Source organism: Salminus brasiliensis, chromosome 22 (genome assembly GCF_030463535.1).
Source record: "Salminus brasiliensis chromosome 22, fSalBra1.hap2, whole genome shotgun sequence".
Taxonomy (NCBI): Eukaryota; Metazoa; Chordata; class Actinopteri; order Characiformes; family Bryconidae; genus Salminus; species Salminus brasiliensis.
The window spans coordinates 28,168,166-28,193,966 of record NC_132899.1 but is presented as its reverse complement, the minus strand read 5'-3'; the positions used below and the strand labels follow the sequence as shown (position 1 = coordinate 28,193,966).

The window sequence follows — 25,801 nt, the reverse complement described above, 5'->3', positions numbered from 1 at the left end:
TGGCATAAACAAGAAAACGCATGAAGTGAAACCATGTAGTGTAGTGTAAGAATAGTAATGAATCTTGCGTAACCATGGAAATGGGTGTAGTGTAACAATGGCAACGGTGGAGAAGAGTGTAGTGTAACAATAGGAACTTATCTAGCGTAACCATGGAAATGGGTGTAGTGTAACAACGGGAATGAATCTAGCATAACCATGGGAATGGGTGTAGAGTAACAATGGCAACGGTGGAGAAGAGTGTAGTGTAACAATAGGAACTTATCTAGCGTAACCATGGAAATGGGTGTAGTGTAACAACGGGAATGAATCTAGCATAACCATGGGATTGGGTGTAGAGTAACAATAGCAATGGTGGAGAAGAGTGTAGTGTAACAAAAGGAATTGATCTAGCGTAGCCATAGAAATGGGTGTAGTGTAACAACAGAAATGAATCTAGCGTAACCATGGAAATGGGTGTAGTGTAACAACAAGAATGAATCTAGTGTAATCATGGAAACGGTTGTAGAGTAACAATGGCAATGGTGGGGAAGGGTGTAGTCTAACAATTGGAATTGATCTAGAGTAACCATGGAAATGGGTGTAGTGTAACAGTGGGAATTAATCTAGTGTAACCATGGGGATGGGTGTAGTGTAACAACAGGAATAAATCTAGCGTAACCTTGGAAACGGTTGTAGGGTAATAATGGGAATTGATTTAGTGTAACAACAGTAAAGAATCTAGCGTAACCATGGAAATGAGAAATATGGGTCTAATAGCTAGCACTCAGTATACTTCCCTCAGTTGTCCACCCATCATGTCTAACAGGAACATCCTGATCCATATCTGTCTGTGTCTTTTCTTTAATTGCCAATATTATCATTCACATGATCACAGATCTCAAATACAGCCTGTATATATATTTATATAGCATATGCATATGGACCCTAGGATTTCTAGCCAAATCTTGCTAGGTTAGTGCTGCTATTCCAAGGCTGTGCTTCATTTGATCTAAAAATTGAAGCGACTTTATTATTAGCAGCAAATGCGAAGTCATGCTGGAAGGCGGGTTGGAAGAGGAAGGCTTAGGCTTTTTTTTTTTTTTTGCAACGGCAGCAGAAACTCAGGCTGCTGCTGCAGAACCAAACCGGTGCAGCTTAAACGAAACCAGCTTCACAATTGGTGTAAAGATCGCATGAGCGTAAGGTTTAAGGTCAGGGCCTTTTATTGGAGAAGTGATGAGATGGTGGCCTCGGGAGCGAGGGAGCAGCCTTATCTTCAGCCCACAGGCCCTGCTTGACGGAGGACTGACCCGTAACACACACACACTCTACTACTGGCTTAGACATACTGATTTATTACACCTCACTTAAAGCCTCAATCAGCATGGTCTCGCTGCAGAAATTACTGACCGCTATCAGACCTCTCCGTTTGTTAAAGGCCGGTTAATAACAGCACAAATAAAATGAAGAAAGGAATCGACTTGAAAGGCTGTTCTACAGATTGGTTCAGGAAAAAAATGCTAATGCTGTTATTCCTTCCATGAATCACACTGGAGCCCTCATGCAGGCTCCTACTTCAGCAGTTCCTCCAACACCACACATATTGGATTGCTGTAATCCAGAACCTCACATGTAAATTATGCTAGTTGGAGGAGTGCCATACCTTGAAGGCCTAAGTTCCTGCTGAAACATACATCCAGCCCAAGACCAGCTTTTCCTGCTGTTCACAGGTGGTCTAAGCAGTGCTTGGATGGTCAGGGTGGTTAAAAGGTTCCTAGTGTGCTAGTGAACAATTTGTTGACCAGCAGGACCTGCTGCAAACATATGAAGTTGGAACCATAATATTCCACCAACCAGTCTGATGTATTGCCATTTACGCACATTTATACACTATATGGACATAAGTAAAAGGACACCTGCTCATTCATTGTTTCTCCATGAATCAAGGGTATTATAATACTTTATCTTGTCTTTGTTGGAGTAACTGATTATACCGTCCGGTGAAGACGGTGAAGATTTACTACTGGATTTTGAAGGATCATGGCTGTAGGGATTTGATTGCATTCCGCACCAAGAGCGTTTCTGAGTTCAGGATGGTGGATCATCACCACACCACCTCATCCCAAAGGTATCACTCCAGAGAACACATCTACACTGCTCTACAGCAAAATGCTGGGGGGGGACATATATATAAATGTGTGTGTGTATTAATATTTTCAAATTAGCTGGCAAATACGGTACATTTATTTTACAATTCCATATCTTCTAATAGTTTATATATTTGAGACATGTATGCCATATATGAGGCTGCCACCAGTTCTCACAGTGTACTTTTACACCATCTTTCTTTTACCATGTGAAAAATACTACAAAAAACACATGACAATACATAAAACTATTTTTAAGTGATGTATTTTAGGTGATGATGCAATTCCTGTGTGCAGTCACAGTCACACACGTATGAACCAATGACTGTAGGCTATATAATCGTAACTGGGCTGAATGTTTGTGATGTGGCACCATCTAGCGTTTACATCGTGTAACTGCAGAAAAGTTTGTCGTCGCCATACACTTTAAACATTTGCTCATTTTCTCAGGTTCAATCTCTTTCAGAGTGGTTTTGATAGGCCATGCTCTGTTCTGGTAAAACTCACTCCACCTCCATTAAGAAGGTAGTCTAGGACTAGGCTTAATCCCAGTTCAGGCAACCAACCAAGTCAGAGTTCTCAAATTTGAGTGTGATGTGTATAGCTCAATAAACCTGGTCATTATGAAGTTACACTGGGTCATCTTTTACTCCACATATTACTCAGTACAGCAGTGACAGTCAGCCAAATACAAAAGGTTCTACCAAACTAGGCAATGGAAATTAAGGTAACTCTGGTAATTAGGCTCTTAAAGAGGATAGCACACATTTGCCTGAAATGTAATTTATTCTACTGATAAATTAAATTTGTGGGAGTTAATGTATATATTTTTTTGTGTATCCAGGCTATATGAAGTTTGAGAATCCTTGGTTTAGGAGTATTGGAAAGCAATACTGTTTTATAGATAACTGAAGTTACATCAAAATAAGAAATAAGACATAATACACAAAATAGAGCATGTGACTCCTGGCCCCTCTCAGCAGTGCTAGTGTCTTTTTTTTATTTAAATAATTAAACCCTTGTGTGGTGCGTTCAACCCTTTAACACAGCCCAGCAACTCTGAAAGGGCTTGTTAATTAGTTGATTTATTTAATCAGGTGCGTTGGGAGCCAGAACACCAAAATATGCAGAGGTACCTCCAGGATCAGGGTTTAGAAACACTGCTTTCGGAGTAATGTATTGGAACCAGTTGTGGTTTACTATTAAGTTTTTCTAATATAATATAAATATACCAGGTTTTGGATTAATGCCCAAAGAGCGGTTTGGGAAGCTTTTAGAAATGCTGTGTTTATCAAGTGCCATTAAGGAAAGTTGGCTTTAGTTTCCATGTCCACTGTTAATCCTCCATTTCTGCTTTTGTTCAAATAAGAGGTAGTTTGTAGTTGTTGGTTTAGTAAAGTGATCAGTTATAAGTTAAACAAAACAAGACCAGAATGTTGCCTTTTGTCTGTTTTATTAGAACTGAAAGAGGGGCATGTTAAAGGCTCATTTTTTGGTCTCCTCCTCCTTCGACAGATTTTTGCTGATTTCTTCCTTCTTGGCCTGCAGACGCTCCTCGCGGCGCTTACGGGCCTCGCGGGTCTTGCAACGGCGAGCTTCAGCCTGGTCACTGCAGAGAAAGAGGAAATGGCTTTGAATTACTCCAATATCACTGTAGCACAAAATAGCACAACTACTAGTACAAAAGTAAGTGTAAGAACAGTGATTTTAACTGTCTAACTGTCTAATTGTCCGTCAAGAGTCCCTGGGGATTGGGCTAATGAGCTTACAATATTTAGGTGTTCTTAATTAGACAAGTTTGAAGCCAGGTGTACTTATTAAAATGAACCAGCCAAACAGAAGGGGGGCAGCTTCTGAAATTGCTTAAAATGTGTCCCAATGCATATAATGTACTTTAGATTTTTAGATGCTGCAAGCTGCAAAATCTCTCATTTTTGTTATTAAGGTCTACAATGGAACCAAGTCTGAGACATCAGCAGAGCATTGTTCAAGAGCGAAGAGCTGCTTTAAAACTCCACTCATTAATTACGAGGTCATTTCTAGATATACTTCTAGATCTACTACAGGAATGCTTCTCTGGGAGACTGTGCATGGATTCAGGTAACTCCTCATACAACTGAAAGCTAGATTCAAGTCTGAGCAGTTATAAATAACTAGCTTAGAATAACTATAGCTATAGATTCTAGCCATCTTCACATGTTAAGATATAACAGCTTTATGACTTACGAAAGGAGCTTCTTGCGAGCCCTGTCAGCCTTCAGCTTGTGGATGTGCTCAATGAGGATGCGCTTGTTCTTGAACATGTTACCCTTGGCCCTGAGGTACAGGCTGTGGTACCTGAGAGAACAAAATCCAATGTTAGCCACACCAAACTAATTACATGACCCTTATGTGGGCAAAACAAACATTTCCAGGATTACTGAAGTGGATAACTGGACATACTCATGCTAATACTTATTCCTAATCATGACAAAGTGCTTTATCAAAAAAGTTTTTCTGCCAATTCACACCATAAAAGCAAAACCCTTAAAGTGAAACTCTGTTCTTACATGTGCCTGTCGATCTTCTTGGCCTCCCTGTAACGCCGGAGCAGACGGCGCAGAATTCTCATGCGGCGCATCCAGCAAAGCTTTACTGGCATACGGGAGTTAGCCGTACCCTTCCTCTTACCTGCACAGGGACAGAAACAGAAAAGTTAGGAGACTCAAATCATAAATTGGTCAACAATCAAACATGCCTCCCGTGCCAGATGATGCTCGCCATTACTTTCAAGTCCCAAAATGAGTAAACAGCAATGGGCAGCAAACAGGTTACCTATTGGCTTGATTCCCACCACCGTCTTAAAAGTTTTACAATGGTAGCTGCAACACTTCCCATCTCTACGGGAACCTTAGTTAAAATGCATCACCTTCACCCTGCAACAAATTAAGCAATGTTTACATTACACACCAGTGCCCATGTGGCGACCCTTGCGGCGTGCCATCATGTTTTTGCGGCAGCGGGCGCGGGAGTGCACCGTGACGGGCTTCTTGATGATCAGACCATCCTTCACCAGTTTGCGGATCTGCTGGCCTGGAACACAAAAGTACACAAGACTGAACAACTCCACACAAACCCATTCTACAGCCAAAAAGCAGTTCTTTCACAAGGGCCAACTCCTCTGGTGACCCGTATGAGGGCCACACAGTTAAGAGGTGAATCAAACAGACAAGGAGGCATCTTACGGGAGTTGGCGTTGGCAATCTCATTGGTTTCATTGGGGTCCAGCCAGACCTTCTTCTTGCCACAGCGCAAGACGCTGGACGCCAAGCGCTTCTGGAGCCTGAGCATGCTGAACACAGAGAAGACCAGAGTTAATATGCATGTCATTACAAGAAGCAATTAGGTGAATAGGCATCTCATGCTTATAATACTGGTATGAACAGATCACTACTGTAGGCTGAGGTTCATTTCACTTAAAACTGAGACTGCCCAGATTCAGAAATATTCGCAGTGGCGAATCACCAGACATTGTAATTTACTCCTCCAGGAGTAACTTGGTCAGTTACACAGTACAACTAGCAGGGAAATACTTTGATCATATAAAATATTGTTAAAAAATGAAAAATACACATAAATAGAGCTTTAATGTGAGCAGATCTAGGTAGGACGTGTGGTAGGATGTTGAGTGAAGTGCGGCTGTGCGGTCAGTCCAGGGTGTTAGAGAGTCAGGACAGTGTTATTCCCATTGCTCTGAATAGGATTAATAATTTTACTCCCAATTCTGAAAGTTAGCCCAATACCCAGTGATGCTCTACAGAAAGTCCCCAACTGGCAACAGACCAGCTCTGGGACGACTCGGGACACCAGATTCAGGGAGTACAGGAGTTTTCCACCTCACCAACTACACAACTTAAAGGAAAGTTAATGTAAATTAGTAAGTCAGATGTTTATGATATTAAATCCTGATGTGTTGTAAACACGCGCGTTCACGCGAGGAGGTGGACGGACAGCCAGCCAGCTAACGCTACCATTAGCCAACGTGCTAGACAGCAGAGCAGCGAGGTGACGAGCCAAACTGAGAAGTACATTTCACAGACTTCACACGCAAAATATACATCATTATAAACCCTGGTGTAACACCCTGCGATTAAAGAAACCGGATTAAATCGGGTCGGCTCGTATTAAACCGGTTTATTCCGCCATTCTGTGACGCTCCAAACACGGCGTGTCCGCCTGAGGCCTCCGACACATTTCCTCAGATTTCCTCGGGTTTGAACTTTTTCAGACCCACGGAAGGACCGTTCTGGTCGAGTGTAATGTCACATAGCGAATATAAGCAGCAGAACTGCAGAATTTGTGCATTTTTGCCGTGTTTTTTCGGGGTTTATGTCCGTTACGGGCTCCAGCTCTTACCTCATGGCTGCGGGTCTTAGAGAGAAAAGAACGAGACGGGAGGAGCCTACCAATATATGGACATGCGCACTGGGCACCCGTCACAACTGCACGGCGGTGTTCCAATAAACGTGCTTGGAGCGAGCAGAGGTGTAATATGCGTTACAGTGTAGCTTCAGTGGCTTAATATCAAGTGTGTTTCTGCTTATATAGTAGATTAAACATTCAAAAGTATAAATATGCTTAAAACTAGACCCCCCCCCCGACGTAATTCTGATGGTACGGTCCGACAAGGACGGTAAATGTGTTATTTGCAGTCCGAGCCATTAGAGGGCGCAGTGTAACACACCGTCTGCCTTTGATCTGATCTGTAATTTACAGATTTACAACAGTCATCGTAATTTTACACAAAAAAAGATTTTGTTTCAGTGTTTAATTAGAAAAAAAAAACATCTGGATAAATATATATAATTGTTTTCCAATAATTCATTTTTGGAAATACTGTTTACTAGTTCTGTAATTCCAGACTGTATCCATCTGTTTCTCTGCATACTTTGTTAGTTAGCCTCCTTTCACCCTGTTCTTCAATGGTCAGGACCACCACAGGACTGACCGCCACAGAGCAGACTGTAGTATTTGGGTGGTGACTCATTCTCAGCACTGCAGTGACACTGACTGACATGGTGGTGGCGAGTGTGTTAGTAGTGTGTGTTGCGCTGATGGTACGAGTGGATCAGACACAGCAGTGCTGCTGCAGTGTTTAAACACCGTGTCCACTCACTGTCCACTCTATCAGACACGCCTACATAGTTGGTCCAGATTGTAGATGAAGGTAAAGTCGGACACAGAAGCTCTCTGATCTGTTGCTGCACAGTTTGTTTGTGTTGGTCATCCTCTAGTCCTTCATCAGTGCTCACAGGACACTACTGCTCACAGGACGCTGTTGGATTAATGTTTCTGGTTGGTGGGCTATTCTCAGTCCAGCAGCGACGCTGAGGTGTTTAAAAACTCCAGCAGCACTGCCGTGTCTGATCCACTCGTACCAGCGCAACACTCAGACATCACCCCACTTGAAAAGCAGCAGAAAAGTGTGACTGTGATTCTCAAATGAACCACTAGAGGCGTACTGGATAGTGCAGGTCTGACAGCGAGGGGCCTTCAGTTAGACACTGCTGGAAAGATACTGAGGCGCTTAATGTGACTGAGCACATGCTAGCCTTCACCCTCTCAGTGCTGGTAGCATTGGGTGATAAGAACTAGTGAGTGGGAACAGGAAATTGTGTGTGTCGGGGGGGGGGGGGGGGGGGATGGGGAAAGACAACGGGTGGTTGGTCCTTATGAGGTCAGTATAAAAAAAAAGCAATTAGAGGACACTTCAGCTTGGGTCACTTACTCGGTTGATAGTGAATTCCTGTCTTCACTGTCTTCTTTTTATACTTTTTTTGGAAACTCCTCACATTTCATTTGTCATCACATGCGAATTACGGGTCCTGCCCGATTTATGCCGAGCATGTGCGCCCATGCACCATTCGCCAATGCAAATTGGCTAAGGAACGTGGATGGGGGAGCGACAGTGTCGAGTCCTCGCCTGCTAACTCGACCTCCCCACAAGTGTGTGACTTTGGATGGACCGCGCTAAGACATCCTGAGCTTTATTATATATATTGTGTACAGCTATAACAGAGTTAGCGGAGCAGGTGTCTGGCTGGCTAATATGCTAGTGATAGGATGATAAACTCCATTGCTGTATAGTGGGCAGTGTATATGGGCAGTGGTGGCTCAGCGGTTAGAGCGATAACAGGGTTGTGGGTTCGATTCCTGGGCTCGGCAAGCTGCCACTGTTGGGCCCTTGAGCAAGGCCCTTTACCCTCTCTGCTCCCCGGGCGCTGGAGTTGGCTGCCCACCACTCTGGGTGTGTGTGTACTCACTGCCCCTAACACGTGTGTGTGTGAGTGTGTGTTCACTACCAGACGGGTTAAATGACAGGGAGTGACAGGGAGTCCAGCAGTTTTCTAATTTCCCAATTCTAAGAAACCAACTAAAGCTGGATAATAATGAAATTCAAAGCAGGAATAAAGGCAACAATTAAACAAAACTGAATTAAGAAAAAACATGTAGCATCAAGCCATACAAGATGAAAATGTGAGTGAGAATGATAACGTCCATGCAGGTAAACAGACAGAAGCCCCAGAGCAGGAGGGTGGTGCAGAGCCAGGTCAGGTGGAACCAGGATAGAACAGTTGGACAGTTGGATTCTCCTAAAGCGAGGAAATGTCAGCGTCCTGCGAACAAAGTGTACGCAGTGGATTGTATGGTTTAAGCAGTTCCCCAAGATACCGTGGGGCCAAACTGTTTAGTGACTTTTACGTCAGAAGTAGTATTTTATAATCAATGCGGAATTTAACTGGTAACCAGTGCAGGGCCACGAGAATGAGACCAATATGGTCAAATGTCCGAGCCCTAGTGAGCACTCTAGCAGCTGCATTTTGAACTAGTTGGAGCTTTTTTAATGATTTACATGATTTTCCAATCCATTCTTCTGTATCATGTAAGGAGAGTACATTACGCAGATGGGCAAGATTATGTAGGTGGAGGAAGGCCGTTTTAACTATGTAACAGATGTGTGCATCAAAAGAGAGGACAGAGTCAAAAACAACTCCTAGGTTGTTTACAGTGCTCCTGGGTATGACTGAGAATCCATCTAAATCTACAGCAATATTTGCAGTTTTGGATTCATCCATATTTGGATCAAGGAGTAAGACCTCTGTTTTTTCTGGATTTCGCAAAAGAAAGTTGAGAGTCATCCAGTTCTTTTTGTCTTTAAGAAAGTCTGTTGTTTTATTAAGACAAATGTCCTCATTTGGGTTGGCAGATAAGTAGAGCTGGGTGTCATCAGCATAGCAATGAAAATCTATGTCATGTTTACGGATTATTTTGCCCAGCAGCAGCAAATAAAGAGTAAACAGTAGCGGACCCAAGATTGATCCCTGATGAACAACATAGCTTACTGTTGAGTAGTAAGAATATTCATTATTTAAGTAAACACATTGGCGCCGATCCGTTAGATGCGATCTGTACCAAGTAAAGGCTTATCCTTTAATTCCTACACTATTTTTAAGCCTGTCCAAGCAGAATTGCAAGATCTATGGCGTCAAAGGTAGCACTAAGGTCAAGCAGCACAAGAATAGTAGTGCAGCCCCTATCAAATGAAATGAGTAAGTCATTTGTGACTCCTAGTAACGCTGTTTCAGTGCTATGGTTGGGTCTAAACCCAGACTGAAAGATCTCATATGTAGGAGAGTGGAATCAAGTGTGCTTGAACAGTAAAAGCACAAAACCATGCAGGAATTCACTCCTCCAGGACTGGAGTTCCCCGCCCTTGGCCTAGATGAATGGAAAAATTTGGCAGGCTTTCAGCCCTGTGGACTTCCTCTGTAACATAAGTCCATGGAAGGCTGGTGACTTAGATTAGGCATTAGTGTATTGTGTAGCCTTGCGCACTCTGTTTTTTTTCACCAAGCCATAAGTGTGAACTCCGGGACAGTAAGGGGCAAGATCTCTGCTAATGTCCAAAAAAGAAAACCACTGAGGTGAACAAAGTGTAAGCTTTATTAGATAAAACTGGGAGTGTTTTTCTTTCAGCGGCGGAATTGACAGTCAAGTGTCAAATTCCAACATACTGCAATGTCACATCACCACACTTCTTTAACTTGTTAAAAATCTCTATGGAATCATGTCCGATGAATCCTGCCGATCTGAGCCCGCAGGTCCATGAGGTACTTGACATCTAAAAAGCACCACAGCCTCCCGATTAGTTCACCAGTCCTAAACGTTCTGACCGATATGAGTCTGTTGATGCTTTCGGAAGTTGCTGGAGTGGCTGAAGCGCTTTCCGCAGAGGCCGCAGCCGTACGGCCTTTCCCCCGTGTGGTACCTCTGATGGATCTTCAGGTAGCCGGACTGGCTGAAGCGTTTGCCGCACACGGTACACAAATACGGCTTTTCTCCCGTGTGAACCCTCTTGTGCTTCTTGAAGTCTCCTGCGTGGCTGAAGCTCCGGCCGCAGAAGGGGCAGCAGAAGCGTTTTTCGTGGACGTTTCTGAACGAAAAGCCGTTGAGGAGTTCGTTGTGCCTCTGGTTCCTCGCGTCTAGAGTGGCGTTAATGTCATTCATGTCCTCAGCCGTCAGCCTGTCCAGAGGTCCGTTTAGGTCAAACTGGAGTCCAGAGGCGCCGGGCTGTTCGGCTTGTTCACCGTTTGTTCGAAACGCTATGGCCTCGTAAAACAATCCTTGAGGCGCGTACGCCGCATACTCGTCCGTTTCCTCTTCCGTTTTGATTTCGTGAACTGACAAAGTGGGCTGGCCGTCGGTTATGACATTATCAGCGTTTGTCCCTGTACTGAAACGTTGTCTGTCTGTCCTTTTGGGCGATGTGGCATTATGAGAAATGTAGTCTGATGCTTTGCAGAGCTCTGGCACCAAGACTTGACGCTCTGTTTCTGCTTTGACGTCGAACACTGATGTAGACGGTTGTGCATCCGTCTCCAAATCGTAAGAAAACACTGGTGGACTTTGATGAGAAGGCTCAGGATATGTAGGACTTGTGCCTTGTTCGCCGAGTCCATCTGCACATTCAGCGTTAAGGCGCTCTGCTGTCTGTTTAATCTTTCCGTTCTTCTGAGGGCTGCTCACGTAGATGATTGATGAAGAATCAATTTCCGTCCTTTTCACCAAATCGTGGCTTGGACTAACAGGATGGTCCCCTCCTGTGGAACACAATGAAACTGAGACTGGTTCTGAACGTGACTCAAGACAGCCCACGTGATTTTAATTTGGCTATAGGGTGGAATATAGTAGAATGCCTCACCATCGTTTTTGGTGGATTTGGCCTGGAGCTCCTGCAACTTCTTGCGCAGCCTCTCGTTCTCTCTCTGTGTCCTGGCAGTCTTCTCCTGATATTCAGAGACCGTCTCCCTCACTGCCTCCAGGACTTCCTGCACGGCGGCTGTGAGCAGCTTGGCAACGCGGTTATTCAGGCGTTCCACTTTCGACATGGCTAATAATGGAGATCAACATATTCAAGAGGTAGCATAGCCATATACACGTCATTAAAGATGGCGTGTAATAATTGTGGTTAGTAAATACACTCACTTCCAGCACTGTACACTCATTTCCGCCTTAGGCCACACCCATTTTTGGTCAGTAACTGACCTATTGCACCCTATGCTAAATGAAAAATCTGCTGTGTTTATGCCTTGTACAATCTGCTCCCAAATGACGAGGCTACTCATCTTAGCTCTTGCCCAGAACAGGGTATGTGTTTTGTTTGAGGTTGATGGTTTAGTTGGTCTACCTTAAACAGACCTTGATCAGGCTAGTCAACCAGTATAACCAAGCTTGCTGACCAGCCTGACCTCGCTGGGCAAACTGGTTAAGCCGACTGACCAGCATAGGGTATGTTTTCATTTCAGTTTGGCGGTTTAGCCTGTCTACCAGCTTGACTAAACTGCTCACCAGTAGTATGACCAGTCTGACAACCAGCTTGATTAAGTTGGTTTATGCTGACAGACCAGCCAGTCCTTCAGGTCAAAATGACAACTGGTGGTTTAGCCTGTGGTCAAGCAGCACGACCAGCTTGACTAAACAGGTCAGCCAGTAAGATCAAGCTGGTTATGCTGACAGACCAGCCAGTCCTTGAAATGAAAACATACCAGCTATGCTGGTCAAGATCTTAAGATGGTCCATCGGTTTCCGACCATCTAGGGTATGTTTCCCCTGGATGACCAGCATTTCAACCACCTTGACCATCAAAGACCAGCTTAGACCACCTACAACCAGAAAGCAGCAAAAGCTGGTCTTGGGCTGGATTTCTGAGCTGCTGAAGAAGATGTAGATCAGTTCTAGAAGAAAGTCTTGTCTTGTGAATTCAATGACCAGCTAATCTCTGCAGGACTGCAGGACTGCATCTTCTGGAGGGTCCGCACTCACCCACCAATAAAGCCTTCTCGGTATGAGGGAGTAACGCTTCGCTGGGACACTGGGAGCATGTTTGAGAGGAACCGATGTTTGTTAGAATAAAAGACATGTGTTTAGATGATTTTAGGAGCCGTAACTCGCCATAAACCCACCTACTAGTCCCGACTGTGCCTCGTCTCTCGATTCGCTGTGATTTCTGAAGCAGGGAGCAGAAGTAGCGGTTCAGCTAACGAGCCCGAGATTCCGCTACTGGACCAAATTCATAGTTTATCACTGAACTAAAACCCTTCAGCAAACATCACGGCTCACAATTAACGCTTAATTTGTTCACCTTACTTAATAATTCTGTTTCTGAACAGGCTAACGCAGACAGCATGCTAATCCCTCAGGCTAACGTCAACAAAGCTGGTGGACGCCAAGTATGGAGCTCCAGCTTGGGTTGCCAGACATGTGTTTCCTCGAATCCCCCCTTACTGGATTATCAAAAAGAGCAGGCCTGCTGCTCCTCACACTGTCGCCCTCTCTTTATTTCATTTATTTAATGAACAACCTTCTCAGTAGACATTCTTATATTTAGCTTATCTTTATTACATTTATATTTCTTAAATAATTGATAGGTATATTTATATTAACATTCAGTGCATGTGCATTCACCTCCTCTCCCCTATATGTCTTCTTTTTATTGCTTTTAACAATGAAATATTTAAATAATAAAAATGTGTTATTTTTTTTTACAAGAATTTACAAACACATCTTTAATTCCAGTGTAAAAAAAAATGGTCTGTGACCATTGATGAAGTAACCAATCGTCCAAGTTTGTTTTATAGGATTACTGACATTTTAGCATTTTCTAAATCATTAACAGCTACTTGCCTCTAAAGAGACCTTTGGCTTGTCTATGAGTGTCGTAGTACTTGCTGTTTGCTTTGGAAAGAGGTCTGGTGTACATCCATCCATGGTCAGGGGCGTGGTAGATCTGGGGCCTACCTGGCGCAAGGCAGGAATAGCCCCTGGCCAGGGCACCAGTCCATCACCAGCTACCACACGCAACTATTTATTCAAATACTCCCACTTAGAAAGCTATTCTGCATTTGTGGACCCACAAAATTAGTTTTGGGGTCATGGAGGAGTATTGGTATCCCTGATCACGCCTGCTTTACATGTTTACTCTTACGTTATTTAGAGAAGCCGAGAAATGCTTGTAAACATTTGAAGATGCAGTACCTGAGTTTAGGAAGAGGTCCACTACAGACTTACTGACCATGACCGTAAGACACATGCACAAAGTCATATTAAATACAAGGGTACTAAGAGGCTGAGTCTCTTGAAAATGGGGGATTTATACCCAATATGGCAACAGTGAAGCCAAGCTTAAAAGGAATAGAACCTTAACACTGCTACACTTAGTGATGGGGTTGAATGTCACTTCTAGAGGTAACACTAGAAAAGGGTGGCTTCTCTAAATAGAACAAGCTTAATTGTCCCATTTATCCCACATTTTACTGCCAAGAATGATGGAGCCAATTGGAAACTGGACAGAGAAGTACTGGTCCTGAAGGTTGTTTTCCCCCAGAAATATAATAACCTATGACTAATTTCATGCCGGCACCTTCAACCAAGAATAATATACAATTGAGCACAAAACAGCATAAATTTGATTTTTAGTCATTAACAGACAAATAGTACATTCAGAAATGATCAATACGTTCTGACGTATGTTCATATAAGCTCACATAAGAAAATAAAATCACAGCAAAACAGTTATTTCATTTTAACATGCACTGCAAAACAAACGTTAAATTGGAAAAATTAAAAAACAAAAAACAAACAAACCCAAAAACACACAAAATCTTATTCACAAAATTAAAGCGAGTGTAAAAGTCCTCAACAAGGAATCAAAGATTTACAACACACATTTCTGTTTAAAGTAACTAAGTACAGCACATTGCGGCCTTTTCTTTCCCCCCCCTTTCCCTCTTGTCCAGTATTTCCAGTCCAAGTCAAGTTTGTTCACTTTATAAAGTGATAAGCACGCGATCAGCCCTTGTCTCTCAGGGTTCGCTCTCCAAAGTGGTCTCATCAAAGAGGCTGAGCAGGTTTTTAGGCTCAAAGCCGCTCTTCTGCTCGTTTTCGGCCCAGCTGCGGAGCAAACGACTGGAAGCCGGGGAGTCCGAGAGGAGAGGCTGGAGGTCTGAAGATCGATTCAGTCTGGCTGGGGATCCTAACCGGATTGGGCTGAGGCTGGGCGTGCCCACGAGTGTGCGTCTGGAGCTGCTGGTGCGAATGCTGGAGGGAGTGTGTATGAGGCTGCGAGTCGGAGTGTGGGTGAGACTGTCATGAGCGAGGGCGCTTGAGTTTTGCAGTGGGGTGGAGGTGCTTCCAACAGATAACCTGGCCTGGACTCTGATGGGAAGACAGACAGACAGACAGACAGACATGAAATCGGTGTCATGTGAGAACTGCCGATTGCGTCTTTTAGCCTGTACGTATTCGCCTAATACTAACTAATTAATGAGGCTTGTAATGTAAACATAAAGCTAACAAGTATCTCTGCTGGTGAGAGGAGCTGTAATCTTAGGTTGGGTCTTCTGGCGGGAAATAGTATTGTAAAGGAAAGGTGTGCAAAGACATAATGTGGTATTAATGTGTGTGGCAAAGTCTGTTGCGGTAGAATGTCGACTCAGCATCACTAACACGGCATCAGGAGTGTTAGTGCAACCCTAAATCTTAATACACCTCTCTAATGGTGTTTCTAATAGTTTTTTTGTGTTTTCCGTCACTGCATATTAAAAATGGTGAACAAAATAGCATTAAACCACATAGGCAAGTGCAGTGCTGTGGGTCAACAGGAGAAGGTTTAAAGACAGCAGCTTATTCTACAGACAGGGTTAGTGCTGGCCTCAAAACCACTCCCAACATGTGTGACGTACCTGTGTGTAAATGTAGGAGAGTGTTGTAGGCCGTGTGTGTCTGGCAAAAACACAGGCTCATCTGTAGGCGTGTCAGAGTCTGAGAGAATTGCGCTGTGCTGTAGAGCACTAATGTCACCCTCCTTCTCCCAGCTCTCTCTGGGGGGTGTGCAGGGAGCAGGGGGAGGACAGCGAGGAACGAAGGGCAAATTCAAGGAGGACAAGAAACTCCAGCCTGCAGACAAGATGAACTGTGGAAAGAAATGGGAATAACTGTTTATAGTTGAATTTTTCCACAATGCTTCCAGCCCATGCTATTTCACCTATGTCCACTGGAAGCTGGGCTGGTGAACTGAAAGCTTCACAGTAAACCCTCATATTTATGATTTTCACACAACACAGGAAGCATCATTCTTGTAACTAGAAAAGGAACCCAGCAGAAATGCACTACTGCCTCTACCTGTGTGAGAGTGAGTACGGACAGCCAGCTCTCCCGGACCCGCAGTGAAAGCTGTCGTCTCCATCTGTGTTTCTGCACTGAGGGCAGAGCTAGGAGCTGCTGTACTGTAGCTCTGTCTCTGGGCTCTGGGGCCAGCATCAGCCTCAGAACATCCTGCAGCTCTGAAGACAGTGCTAAAACATGTACACAGGGAATTATACACAAGGATCTTTAAAATCAATTGAACTGATTACCAGCATCAGCAAAACTCACATTTTTAAGCTGCCAAAGATGTCCAGATAACGCATATTGTGAGACAATAAACATGACTGATTGTTACCATTAGTAAATTCTGAAGGTAAGCAACCCTTCCTGAGCTGCTGCCATCCTTCTCCTCCTTTAGGCACTTCAATATTACAGGACAACTCCAGGATGGACACTCCCAGACTACAGAAAAGCACAACACATCTGGTTACGTAACACAATCACAAAATACAGCACTTGGTGCATCACTAGTATTTGAGAAAGCTTGAAGGGAACGAAAGTGACAGTGCTAACCTGAAAACGTCCGCAGCAGCTCCGTACTCTCCCCTCAGCAGTTCAGGAGCCATGTATCGTGGGTCTCCCTCCTGTGCATCATCTTTCTCCCTCTTCTTTTTCTCTGTGCTGTTTTCTCCTGCAGTCTCTCCATCCTCGCTTTCCCTGGGCAGCTCCAGCAGAAGGCCAAAATCGCCCAGCTTGAGGCGTCCAGAGCGTGTGAGGAACACGTTGGCCGGTTTGAGGTCCATGTGAGCAAAGCCCTGAGAGTGCAAGTGAGCAAGAGCCGAGAGCAAATCACACAGGTAATCCCAGGCACACGCCTCACCTAGAAGAAGATTGATAACAAGGGTTGGATTTTCTCCTCAACTGTAATTTCAACAAACAAACCAACACATTTAAAAATAAAATTTAAGAAATTGCCCAAACACTCACCTGGGTTTGAAGGCTGGTCCTCAGCGTGGAGCAGCAGGCTGGTGCAGCAGAGTTCAGTCTGAATGTAGAGATGCCCTCCTTCCTCCCATGCGGCGCTGAAGCCCAGGATGTGTGGGTGCGGATGGAGGCGCTCGTGATTACGAGCCTCTTTGATGCTCCGGGAGCGTTCAACCTCGCCGCGGAAGCGCTGCACTGAACGTTTCACTGCATACTGCCGACCATCCAATAGACTCTTCACCTGACAGTGATAAAAAAAAACTACTTTTAGGGACTTTTTCTCATTTCTATTTAGGTACATTTCTCATTTTGAAGAAAGTAGTGGAGATCTCGTGAGCTAGTTTAAAGAACAAAGCTTGTTTCCAGGTTTCTCCTGGATGACCCCCAGCCAGTGTGTGGATGTGTTCAATTCCATCAGCAGCTCACCTGATTTAACATCATTAAGCACTGATTTTCCAAACCAGGTGTTGGATGAGCACTATATATATATAATATTAGACTCCCATGAGGAGAGCTTTGGCAATGATGGAATGAACACAGTGATGTAAAACCACAACTTGGAATAATATATATTAAAAGCTTTTTCATTATAAAACTAGACACAGTACTATTCTGAAATCAGCCCTAGTCCTGTGCTACTTTTGAAAGCTGCAACTAACAAATATTTCCATAATCGATACATCCATCAACCACTATTTAAATTAATTGACTGCCAATGTCGATTTCTTGGTTTACTGTGTAATAAACCAACAACAACAAAAAAAACGCACTGGCCCCTATACTGCTCGTAGGGCAAAATGACTGCACAATAAGAACATTAATGAGCACAGTGCAGCACAGGTGTGTTTGAGCAGGGAAACCCAGAAACTGGACTCTCCCAAGACCTAATCTTCTAATGTCTTCTAAAGGATCCTGCCAGCTGTGCTGTGCTCCTCCAGGACCAGAAGTGTTCTGTTCTAGTCAACACAGATAAAAAGCTCACCTTGTACACCTCCCCGAAGGAGCCTCTGCCGATCAGGCCCAGGTTGATGAAGCACTGGTTGAAGAAGGACTGCGGCCGGCCTGGGTCGTACAGGGAGCACGGTGGTGGGTTTTCAATCAGCGCACATGACAGGGGGGTCCAGGGGGAGCGACGCTGGGGAAATACCCTGCTGAGAGGGGGACATCCTTTAGAAGGAGGGCGTGGAGGCAGGGAGTGCGAGAGCAGCCGCTGAGGAGAGTGAGAGTCCGACGAGGCCGACGAGGAAAAGGGAAGGCGGCGCTTCTTCAGGGAGAACGATTGCTGGGCGTGGGAAAAGTGCACAGGCAGGGGCAGCGGAGTGCTGACCATTTCGCCGCTCTGGACAAGCGGACACGGCCCTCCTCGCTCAGAACGCATGAAGGACCTGAAATACATCACAGATATTACAGCTAATTCAGTCAGCTGAAAAGTTACAGAGGTTGTCTACAGCAGTTTAGCTTCGCCTGTTCATTAAAACGTGAGGAGTGTTGTTCCTGCAGACGGTCTTCTAAAGGATCCACACACAAGGTCTAAAATCAGTCTTAATACCACAGCCTGTCCTGAGATACACTCTTAAAAACAACAAGGTGCTACATAGGGTCACTCTATCTATATACATCTCTCTCTACCACATTAACCATTTTAAGCACCTCCATTTTTAAAATTAAGGAGCGCTGGGGTAAAGACAAGCTGTAAAACGGTCACATTCAACAGACTTACACTCTTTTCATGATGTAAACTCCCCTCCACAAACGACAAGTGTCTTTTGGAGGGCTGTGAGTGGCCTGAAATCCACGAACATCAAGATGTAAATATGGGTGTGGGGCAAATGCAATGACAACATTACCTGGGTCAAACAGGAGGACGACTGCTGGAAGTTTGTTCACACTTCAACGTCAGATCTACAGCACAGAAAGGAGCACCATTCTCACTGTGAACACACAAAGAGGTGTGACCGCTGTTAAAGTTAACCAGAACCGACAAATGGGGGGGGGGGGGGGGTCCTATGGTCACCCCAGTCTGCTCACAGTTCTTGCGTTTTCCTTACAACATACAGAGCACCTAAAATATCAAGGTACAAGACAATATTAAGACTTTAAGGGGCAGACTGTTTAATTGAGGGAACATTGAGGTTTATTAAACTGAAGAATCAGATTATAGCTATATCTAAAAATCATTTCCCTTAAATTGATTACTTTTCAATTTTTCAACTTGATCTTGTCCAATTAGCAGGTCTGTTTCTATTACCCAAGCAGACCTGACTGTGGGCTTAAGCTAGCTGGATAGATATCTGCCTAAACTGACAAATCCTGCTTTTGTGAATGTTGTAAGAAATAATCCGAGCAGAGAGCAACATGCAGTCTGCAGATCTGTGGGCTTTTCTGCTTGTAAACAAACAACTGGCTGCATCTGTCTGACCTCTCCCCTCATGCTGAGCTCAGATTAGCTAGCTAGCACTAGCCACCAGGCTAACCTGACAAGAACCGTCACCCCAACTGAAAATATTAAAAAATACAGTGTCAAATAATACAGCCAAGTATCCAGACTCTTTACCCCACAGAAAGACCGAGCGTTCCCCTGCTCCTCTGCCTGACCGGCCCCGGGTCTGTGCCCACAGGTCTGACAGAACCTGAAACTACAGACACACACAGCTGCTGTCAACGCCTGGACTGACCCCACTGACAGCCTCACGCCCCATTTCGAGCTCGTCTTTATCGACTCTCAGTCTCTTCACTGGGTTTCTGCAGCTGTTTCTCAGCTTTGCAGCGGCTCTATTAATATGATTTATTTCATATGGGAATCTCACCGCTTTTCCGCGCTTTCAAATTTCCTCCCCACGCGCCAAAACAGACGATGACGTACTGACACGTAAGTTACGCGCTTACGCGCTTACGCGCTTACGCGCTTACGCACTTACGCAGTTTGCGCAGCTACGGAGGATAAACTGCGCAACCTACGCTTCGTATGATCTCATCTCTGCGCCGTTTCAGCTTTTCGTTTGCAATTTATTTTAAGAAGTTTAAATGTAATAAAGTTATGAACTTAGAATAACAACGATTTATAAATTTATATGTAAAAAAAATACATTTAACAAAAAAATAATTATTGAAGTGTAGTTATTAGATTTTCTAAAATATTTATTTTTTTGTGGAAAATACATTTAGTCTTTAGTTTAGTTTTTAGGCGTGAGTGGTGAATTAGGTAGCCTGTTGTATTTTTTAGTAAAATTAGGTGTTCTTGTGTGTTGTTCTGAGTATTTTCGTAAATTTTAGTAATTTTCAAATTCCATAGTGAGAATATAATTTTACATGATTTTTTACTTGAAAGAATTACCACACGCTCAAAATTAAATTGTACTTAATGTAACTTAATGTAAAAAAAAAAATAATAATAATAATTTGTGATAGTGAGAACTCAAACATTAAACATTAAAATACAATTGTTAAAAAGCAATTTTGAACATACATTTTTGCCGTTTTTCCACTTTTTAACATAATTATATATATATATATTTGTGTCTGGCGGTTGTTCTTTATTTTATGATGAATAGGCTGACATAAATGCTCCATTTTTTTTTTTTACAGTAGCTGCCATTAAAATACTGGTGTTTTTTTACTTTTGGGAAAAGTTTAGAAGATGTAATGTACACCGCAGCTTTTTACTTTTTCAGTAGATCTTTTGTTTATTGCACTTCAGCGATTAGCTGAGCAATTTCCATTATTTTCCTCTGATGTTTTGAGACGTGCTAGACAGATTCTCAGTACAAAGTGAAGTTCGGTGAAGACTAGTGCACTTGGTAGTGCGGACTTGGCACAGTGATATTGGAACAGCGGCGTGGTGCGCGAGGCATTCTGGGATATTCGGCTGTACCTAGTGCACACACAAGTCACCTCCTGATGCATCCTCGATAACACACTCAGGAACACATCCGGGCACTTGGCCTGTACCTTTTCTATAGCTGTTAGCTGTGGGCTCGGTGACTATCTTTATGTAGCTAGCTAGCTACTAAATCTGTCCCCAAAGTTAATGTTATTTGTGAGGTGGGCCCTTTAAAGTTGCCTAAGACCCCCACCCCCCACCCACCCCCTTCCTTTTCAGTACTTGCGTGAGTTGCGGTCTCTGTACGTGAGTTACGCTGTTGGCGCAGCTCTGTGGGTGGAGAAGCGGAGCAGCATAAACTTCAGCTATGGTGAGAAACGACAGTCTCTAAACCCAGGATTAAGACTGCAAACGGAAAGACGAGTTTAACAGAAACCGGCGCTAGACGTCTATTAATGTTTGGGATAGATGTTGGTGTATGAGTGGTCGGTGCTTGTGGCGTGGGGAGAGCAGCTTGCTGATATGCTGAGCAGGATTAGCTTAGCTTAGCTTAGTTTAGCTTAGCTGGGCTGCTAATTAGCTTTAGCTTTGTTTCAGTGTGGGTAACTAACAGGAGTCGCGAATCCAGGTCCAGAAAAGGAGGAAATCCACGCCAGGTTTTTGCTCCAACTGCCTGGACAGCTCGGCTGCAGCCGAGCTGTCCAGGCAGTTGGAGCAAAAACCTGGCGTGGATTTCCTCCTTTTCTGGACCTGGATTCGCGACCATCGGTAACTAGCTAATAACGCCGCTGACAGCCTAATTCAGTGGACTGTCGACTTAACCCCACCGTAAACGGTCTAGTCAGACATTGGTCAGATATTTAGCTATGTGGTCATCATGTGGTCAGATATTTAGCTATGTGGTCATCATGTGGCGCTGTGCGTTTGGCTGTGAAGTAAGTTGCCTCCGTTTCAGTTTCTGAGGCAGTGTCTGTTTTAGTGATCGTCAAGGAAGGAGATGATCAAGCCAAGGCGTTAAACCACTATTTACCCTCATAAACTCATGTTCTGTCAAAGGTGACCATATCTATTATTTTCCAACCAGTGTAAACTGTATAATAAATACATAAAAGCTACATAAAATAAAGTCACTTGCTAAGAAAGCTCACAATATCACTGGCAGCTGTCCAATCCTACAGCTGTGTCCGATATGCTATACCTGTGTGATTTTGGTTGCATGTAGATGCAGGTACATATAGACCAGATAATCAACTTGCTTTAAAATCACTGCGATGCACCTCTGGCCTGTACCAGGGAGAGTAGTGTTGCTGTCCTTGCTGCTCCAGGCTTGGCATACTGCTAACTGCAGTATATAACTTTTTTGGGGAAAGCGTCAAATGGGAAAGCGTAATGTTGCCTAACCCGACTCATATGTGTGTAAAGTGTGGTAATGTTACTCTACCACCTTAGTCCACATTCTCCTTTCACTTTCTGTTACGGTTCTGTATGTCTCAGCTTGTCCAGAAAAAGGTATCTTTTAGTGGCGGCTCAGAGCGCAAATGACAACCCTCGTCTGTAGGGGGAGCCCAGGAGCGAGGAATCGTCCCAAAAAGACGAGACGAGACAAGACAAGACAAGAGGACACATGGCCACCCTAATTTATGTAGAACAGTGTAACCTAATGTGTTTGTGAGTAAATAAGAAAACAATCAACGTTTAGTTTCAGTTTGTGTCTATTTATGTTTTGAACGCGCAATGGCATGAAATACTGCCACTGAGTAAGGGTAAGATCATCCGGCAGTACAACAGAAATGTTGCCTCTGCAGCTAACACACACAGATCCATGGCAGTGAACATGTCGGCGATGTTGACTAGGGGCATTGAGCACACGCCCAGAGTGGGGCCTTATTCAGCCATGAATAAGGGAGGAGAAAGAGGAGGAGAAAAGCACTCCCTCACAGCTCACAGCTCCCAGTTCCTGCCAGTCCAGGGGATTATACCGGCAATGTTCTGGTCCCACTGAGCCCACTTAACTAACCAGTGCCAGTGTCTCGCACTGTAGCTAAACCTCAGATGTGTATTTCCAGTCACGCCACAGTTGTATATATATTTTTTTTGTTTAGTTTGTTTTTAGCAAGTTTAGCTGGTGTTTGGATGAAAGTCACAGATGCGTTGCTTGGAAGTTGATATCTCAGGTGGTTTCTGTGGTGTTCAGTAACCCCAGCAGCAGTTCAAATAAACAAGAACCATTACACTATGTAGGCAACAGAATGTGCAGATCAAATTTAGTAGTCGGTCATTGAAGATAATTTAGAGCCCCCCCCCCCTTTCTGTTTTGCTGTGTTCTGTGTATCAAGTCCCCTTGTTAGATTTGGTGCTATACAGGGTTCAGCGTTCAGTCCTGCTGTGTACCAGTACTTTTCTGTATGATGACCAGTAGGATTTTATTTTAAAACTGTACAGAGCGTCTGTTTTTAATAGTGTGTCCATAGAGTCGAGACAAGTCTAGGTTTCAGGAGCCTTGGGCAGTATAATGAACATTAAGTTGTATTATTAAGTCTTTTTTTTTTTCTTTTTTTTGTTTCCTCTCTCTATAATTCTCCCCAGGATGTGTTTTTAATGATTAGGCGTCACAAGACGACGATCTTCACGGACGCTAAGGAGTCCACCACCGTTTATGAGCTTAAGCGCATTGTCGAGGGAATCCTGAAGCGGCCGCCTGAAGATCAGAGGCTTTATAAGGTATGCACTGAAACTGCAGAGGCAAGATGTTGATGTAATTGGCCTATCCATGCTCAGTGTTGTTTTGTGCATGTTATTCCAAGAAGCGATAGCGCTTATGTAGGTTTGCGGCAGTGGTCATGGTTAAGGCTTATGTTTGTGCCCTGTGTTCTACGAATGCTCCCCTACAGTAAAGTGTAATCAAACACTAAGAGGCTGTACAGGCAGAGGCTGCTTAGTATTGGATAAGTATTGGATTTCAGTACCATGTTTGACAGCGATGGTCAACGAAGCTTCTGCCCACAAATTGAGGCATTTTTCCCCTTGTACCTAGATGAGCCAAAACTCAATGTCTTTTGGTTACCATTTACACGTCAACACATTCTAGGACAATGGGTGTAACTTCGTCATGCAGTAGATTTTCCTCAATTTTTGTGTATTTTCTTAAATTAGCTTTAAAGGCACTTTGCATGTAAGACAATACCCACACATTTTTATATCAGACTGTTCAGAACAGTGTCAGCTCCCTCTGTAAAAGTTAAAAGGACTCCTGTGGACGAACTGTTTTGGTGCTTATAATGGGGTTTACCAGAGTCTCAGATTCCCCAAAGCAATGGAATGTGACAATAAAATAGCATATCAACTCCAAGAGGCAAAAGACGAGTTTCTGTGCGTCCATTGGTCAGTTTCACACAAAACCATAGACGGATGCACGAGTCCTGCAATTACAGAAGAGAGGCAGATGACTTCCGATTCCACCAGTTCAACACAGCGAGAGGCAGAAGATGAATTTCTCGACCCATCTTCATAGCCGATAATGTCATCAGCCCCCCCCTCTTCCTCTTACCCCCTTAGTGTGTTATGTGAGATGCTATTAATAAGTAATAATATGTTTTTATACCAGTGAAGAAGCTTTGGCCTTTGGTTGTGTGTATGTGTTTCAGGATGAGCAGCTGCTAGAAGACAGTAAAACACTGGGGGACTCCGGCTTCACCAACCAAACAGCTAGACCACAGGCTCCAGCTACAGTAGGATTAGCCTTCCGCATCAGTGGTATGTCTCAGTTACTGCTGTGCTCTACTTTTGTTCCTCTGTCAAAGAAATCACATTACATTAACATATTGTGTATCACGCAGCAGAAAATCTGTCGCATTGCCGCAATATCAGATATGAATTAGATTTCATTACCAGACGCATGTTTGTGGAGGGGAAAAAAGGTGCAGAATTTCAAGAAAAGAACAGCTCTCCAACTGTTAAGCACGGGGATGAATGGATCATGCTTTGGGCTTGTGTTGCAGCCAGTGGCACAGGAAACACTTCACTGGTAGAGGAACGAATGGATTCTTCCTGCTTCCAACACATCACCTTCAAAACCTGACTGTTCATTAGCTGCCTGATATTTAAGTCCTACTTCATCATACTTTCAGATACTGGTTGCTTAGTTTGCTAAAATGTGGACCTTTTCCCTTTTTCTGTAGACGATGCATTTGAGCCCTTGCAGGTGGAGCCATTCTCCAACCCTCCAGAGCTCCCCGATGTCATGAAGCCTCAGGACTCGGGCAGCACAGCCAACGAGCAGTCGGTGCAGTAGGAGCGAATGGGAGAAGGGGATGAGGAGAGGACAAGAGGAGGGGAGGAACCAAGCGCTCTGTTACAAAGAAGGGTCCAACACACCCGGACTGAGTACTTAAAGGGGTTTAGGGGTTTAACAAACCAAATGGGGCATATTGTCACCTGCAGTCAAACTGAACTGAATCTACCACTCCTCAGTGCGTCCACACACAGACCTTCGTGCAAGAAACCCAATGTAATGATGTTATTATTATAGGCGTTATCATTTACTCAGTTTTTCAGGACTGACTCTCATTTCAATCTCACTGGCTTCCAGCGCACTGGCTCCACTGACTGACCTCGTTTTGATTTTTCCTCTTAAGCCGAACACTGGGCTTTGTTCGAGTGTAGCTCATGCATCTGAAAGGCTGCTCTTGCCATTTGTGTTATTCGTTTTTCTTAGAACAAGAAACAAAAAAGGGAGAGAAAAAGAGGTCTGAGAGTTGTGCGTTTCTGATGCTCTTCTTTTTTTTGGGCCAGAGTCATCTCCAAGTTGTAGATAAGCGGCGATACATGCGAAAGTATGATGTTTTAACTCACTGGAAACGTGTGTTTGGAGTCTTCTTTTGTTTCACTTCAGCTTTGCCCACTTCATGTCTCTCAACCTAGCCCCTAAACTGATCAATAGTGCATTATCTAATTTATCTGTTTTTTGTTTTGTTTGGGTTTCTTTTTGGTTTGTTTGTTTTTCCTTTTTCTTTAAATGTGATTTGAAACGTTTAGGAATCTACCCTCATAGGCAGATATATTAAATCATAATTTTACACAATTTACATTTTCTCCTTTATCTGTGCTGTTCACTCCAAACACAAAGAGAACCAAATTTCCCATTTTCTTCAACTAAAAGAATTCGTTATGCCGTTTAAAAGTATCG

The 25,801-nt window shown here is 43.8% G+C and overlaps 4 protein-coding genes across 4 annotated transcripts; 1 reads left to right on the top strand and 3 right to left on the bottom strand.

The window, feature by feature from the left end:
- Positions 1-3,565: 3,565 nt before the first annotated feature.
- Positions 3,566-6,564, bottom strand: LOC140544449 (large ribosomal subunit protein eL19). The gene is made up of 6 exons (XM_072667969.1): positions 6,525-6,564; positions 5,354-5,460; positions 5,079-5,201; positions 4,679-4,799; positions 4,356-4,466; positions 3,566-3,738 (listed from the first exon to the last, which is right to left on the bottom strand). Exons 1-6 carry the CDS (start codon positions 6,527-6,529, stop codon positions 3,615-3,617), a joined length of 591 nt encoding a protein of 196 aa, XP_072524070.1. The 5' UTR covers positions 6,530-6,564; the 3' UTR covers positions 3,566-3,614.
- Positions 6,565-10,094: 3,530 nt separating this feature from the next.
- Positions 10,095-12,907, bottom strand: LOC140544019 (uncharacterized). The gene is made up of 3 exons (XM_072667368.1): positions 12,632-12,907; positions 11,371-11,559; positions 10,095-11,269 (listed from the first exon to the last, which is right to left on the bottom strand). The coding sequence occupies exons 2-3, from the start codon at positions 11,555-11,557 to the stop codon at positions 10,329-10,331; spliced, it is 1,128 nt and encodes a 375-aa protein (XP_072523469.1). The 5' UTR covers positions 11,558-11,559; positions 12,632-12,907; the 3' UTR covers positions 10,095-10,328.
- Positions 12,908-14,437: 1,530 nt separating this feature from the next.
- On the bottom strand, positions 14,438-18,728 carry pkmyt1 (protein kinase, membrane associated tyrosine/threonine 1). Its single transcript, XM_072667502.1, has 8 exons — positions 18,644-18,728; positions 17,779-18,181; positions 16,800-17,037; positions 16,386-16,692; positions 16,168-16,274; positions 15,849-16,021; positions 15,410-15,639; positions 14,438-14,882 (listed from the first exon to the last, which is right to left on the bottom strand). Exons 2-8 carry the CDS (start codon positions 18,172-18,174, stop codon positions 14,531-14,533), a joined length of 1,803 nt encoding a protein of 600 aa, XP_072523603.1. The 5' UTR covers positions 18,175-18,181; positions 18,644-18,728; the 3' UTR covers positions 14,438-14,530.
- Positions 18,729-20,700: 1,972 nt separating this feature from the next.
- On the top strand, positions 20,701-25,696 carry LOC140544336 (elongin-B-like). Its single transcript, XM_072667840.1, has 4 exons — positions 20,701-20,986; positions 23,203-23,337; positions 24,261-24,369; positions 24,795-25,696. The coding sequence occupies exons 1-4, from the start codon at positions 20,984-20,986 to the stop codon at positions 24,905-24,907; spliced, it is 360 nt and encodes a 119-aa protein (XP_072523941.1). The 5' UTR covers positions 20,701-20,983; the 3' UTR covers positions 24,908-25,696.
- Positions 25,697-25,801: the final 105 nt, after the last annotated feature.

What these genes read in the sequence shown, in the direction of transcription:
- pkmyt1 (XM_072667502.1), bottom strand. Translation starts at nt 18,174, where the DNA reads ATGCGTTCTGAGCGAGGAGGGCCGTGTCCGCTTGTCCAGAGCGGCGAA. An exon ending in CCTTCGGGGAGGTGTACAAG is followed by an intron (nt 17,038 to 17,778) that starts GTGAGCTTTTTA and finishes TATCACTGTCAG; the next exon opens with GTGAAGAGTCTATTGGATGG. An exon ending in GGACCAGCCTTCAAACCCAG is followed by an intron (nt 16,693 to 16,799) that starts GTGAGTGTTTGG and finishes ATCTTCTTCTAG; the next exon opens with GTGAGGCGTGTGCCTGGGAT.
- LOC140544019 (XM_072667368.1), bottom strand. Translation starts at nt 11,557, where the DNA reads ATGTCGAAAGTGGAACGCCTGAATAACCGCGTTGCCAAGCTGCTCACA. An exon ending in CAAATCCACCAAAAACGATG is followed by an intron (nt 11,270 to 11,370) that starts GTGAGGCATTCT and finishes TGTGTTCCACAG; the next exon opens with GAGGGGACCATCCTGTTAGT.
- LOC140544449 (XM_072667969.1), bottom strand. An exon ending in AAGAAGATCGACAGGCACAT is followed by an intron (nt 4,467 to 4,678) that starts GTAAGAACAGAG and finishes TTGTTCTCTCAG; the next exon opens with GTACCACAGCCTGTACCTCA. An exon ending in GCTCGCAAGAAGCTCCTTTC is followed by an intron (nt 3,739 to 4,355) that starts GTAAGTCATAAA and finishes CTTTCTCTGCAG; the next exon opens with TGACCAGGCTGAAGCTCGCC.
- LOC140544336 (XM_072667840.1), top strand. An exon ending in AAGATCAGAGGCTTTATAAG is followed by an intron (nt 23,338 to 24,260) that starts GTATGCACTGAA and finishes TATGTGTTTCAG; the next exon opens with GATGAGCAGCTGCTAGAAGA. An exon ending in ATTAGCCTTCCGCATCAGTG is followed by an intron (nt 24,370 to 24,794) that starts GTATGTCTCAGT and finishes CTTTTTCTGTAG; the next exon opens with ACGATGCATTTGAGCCCTTG.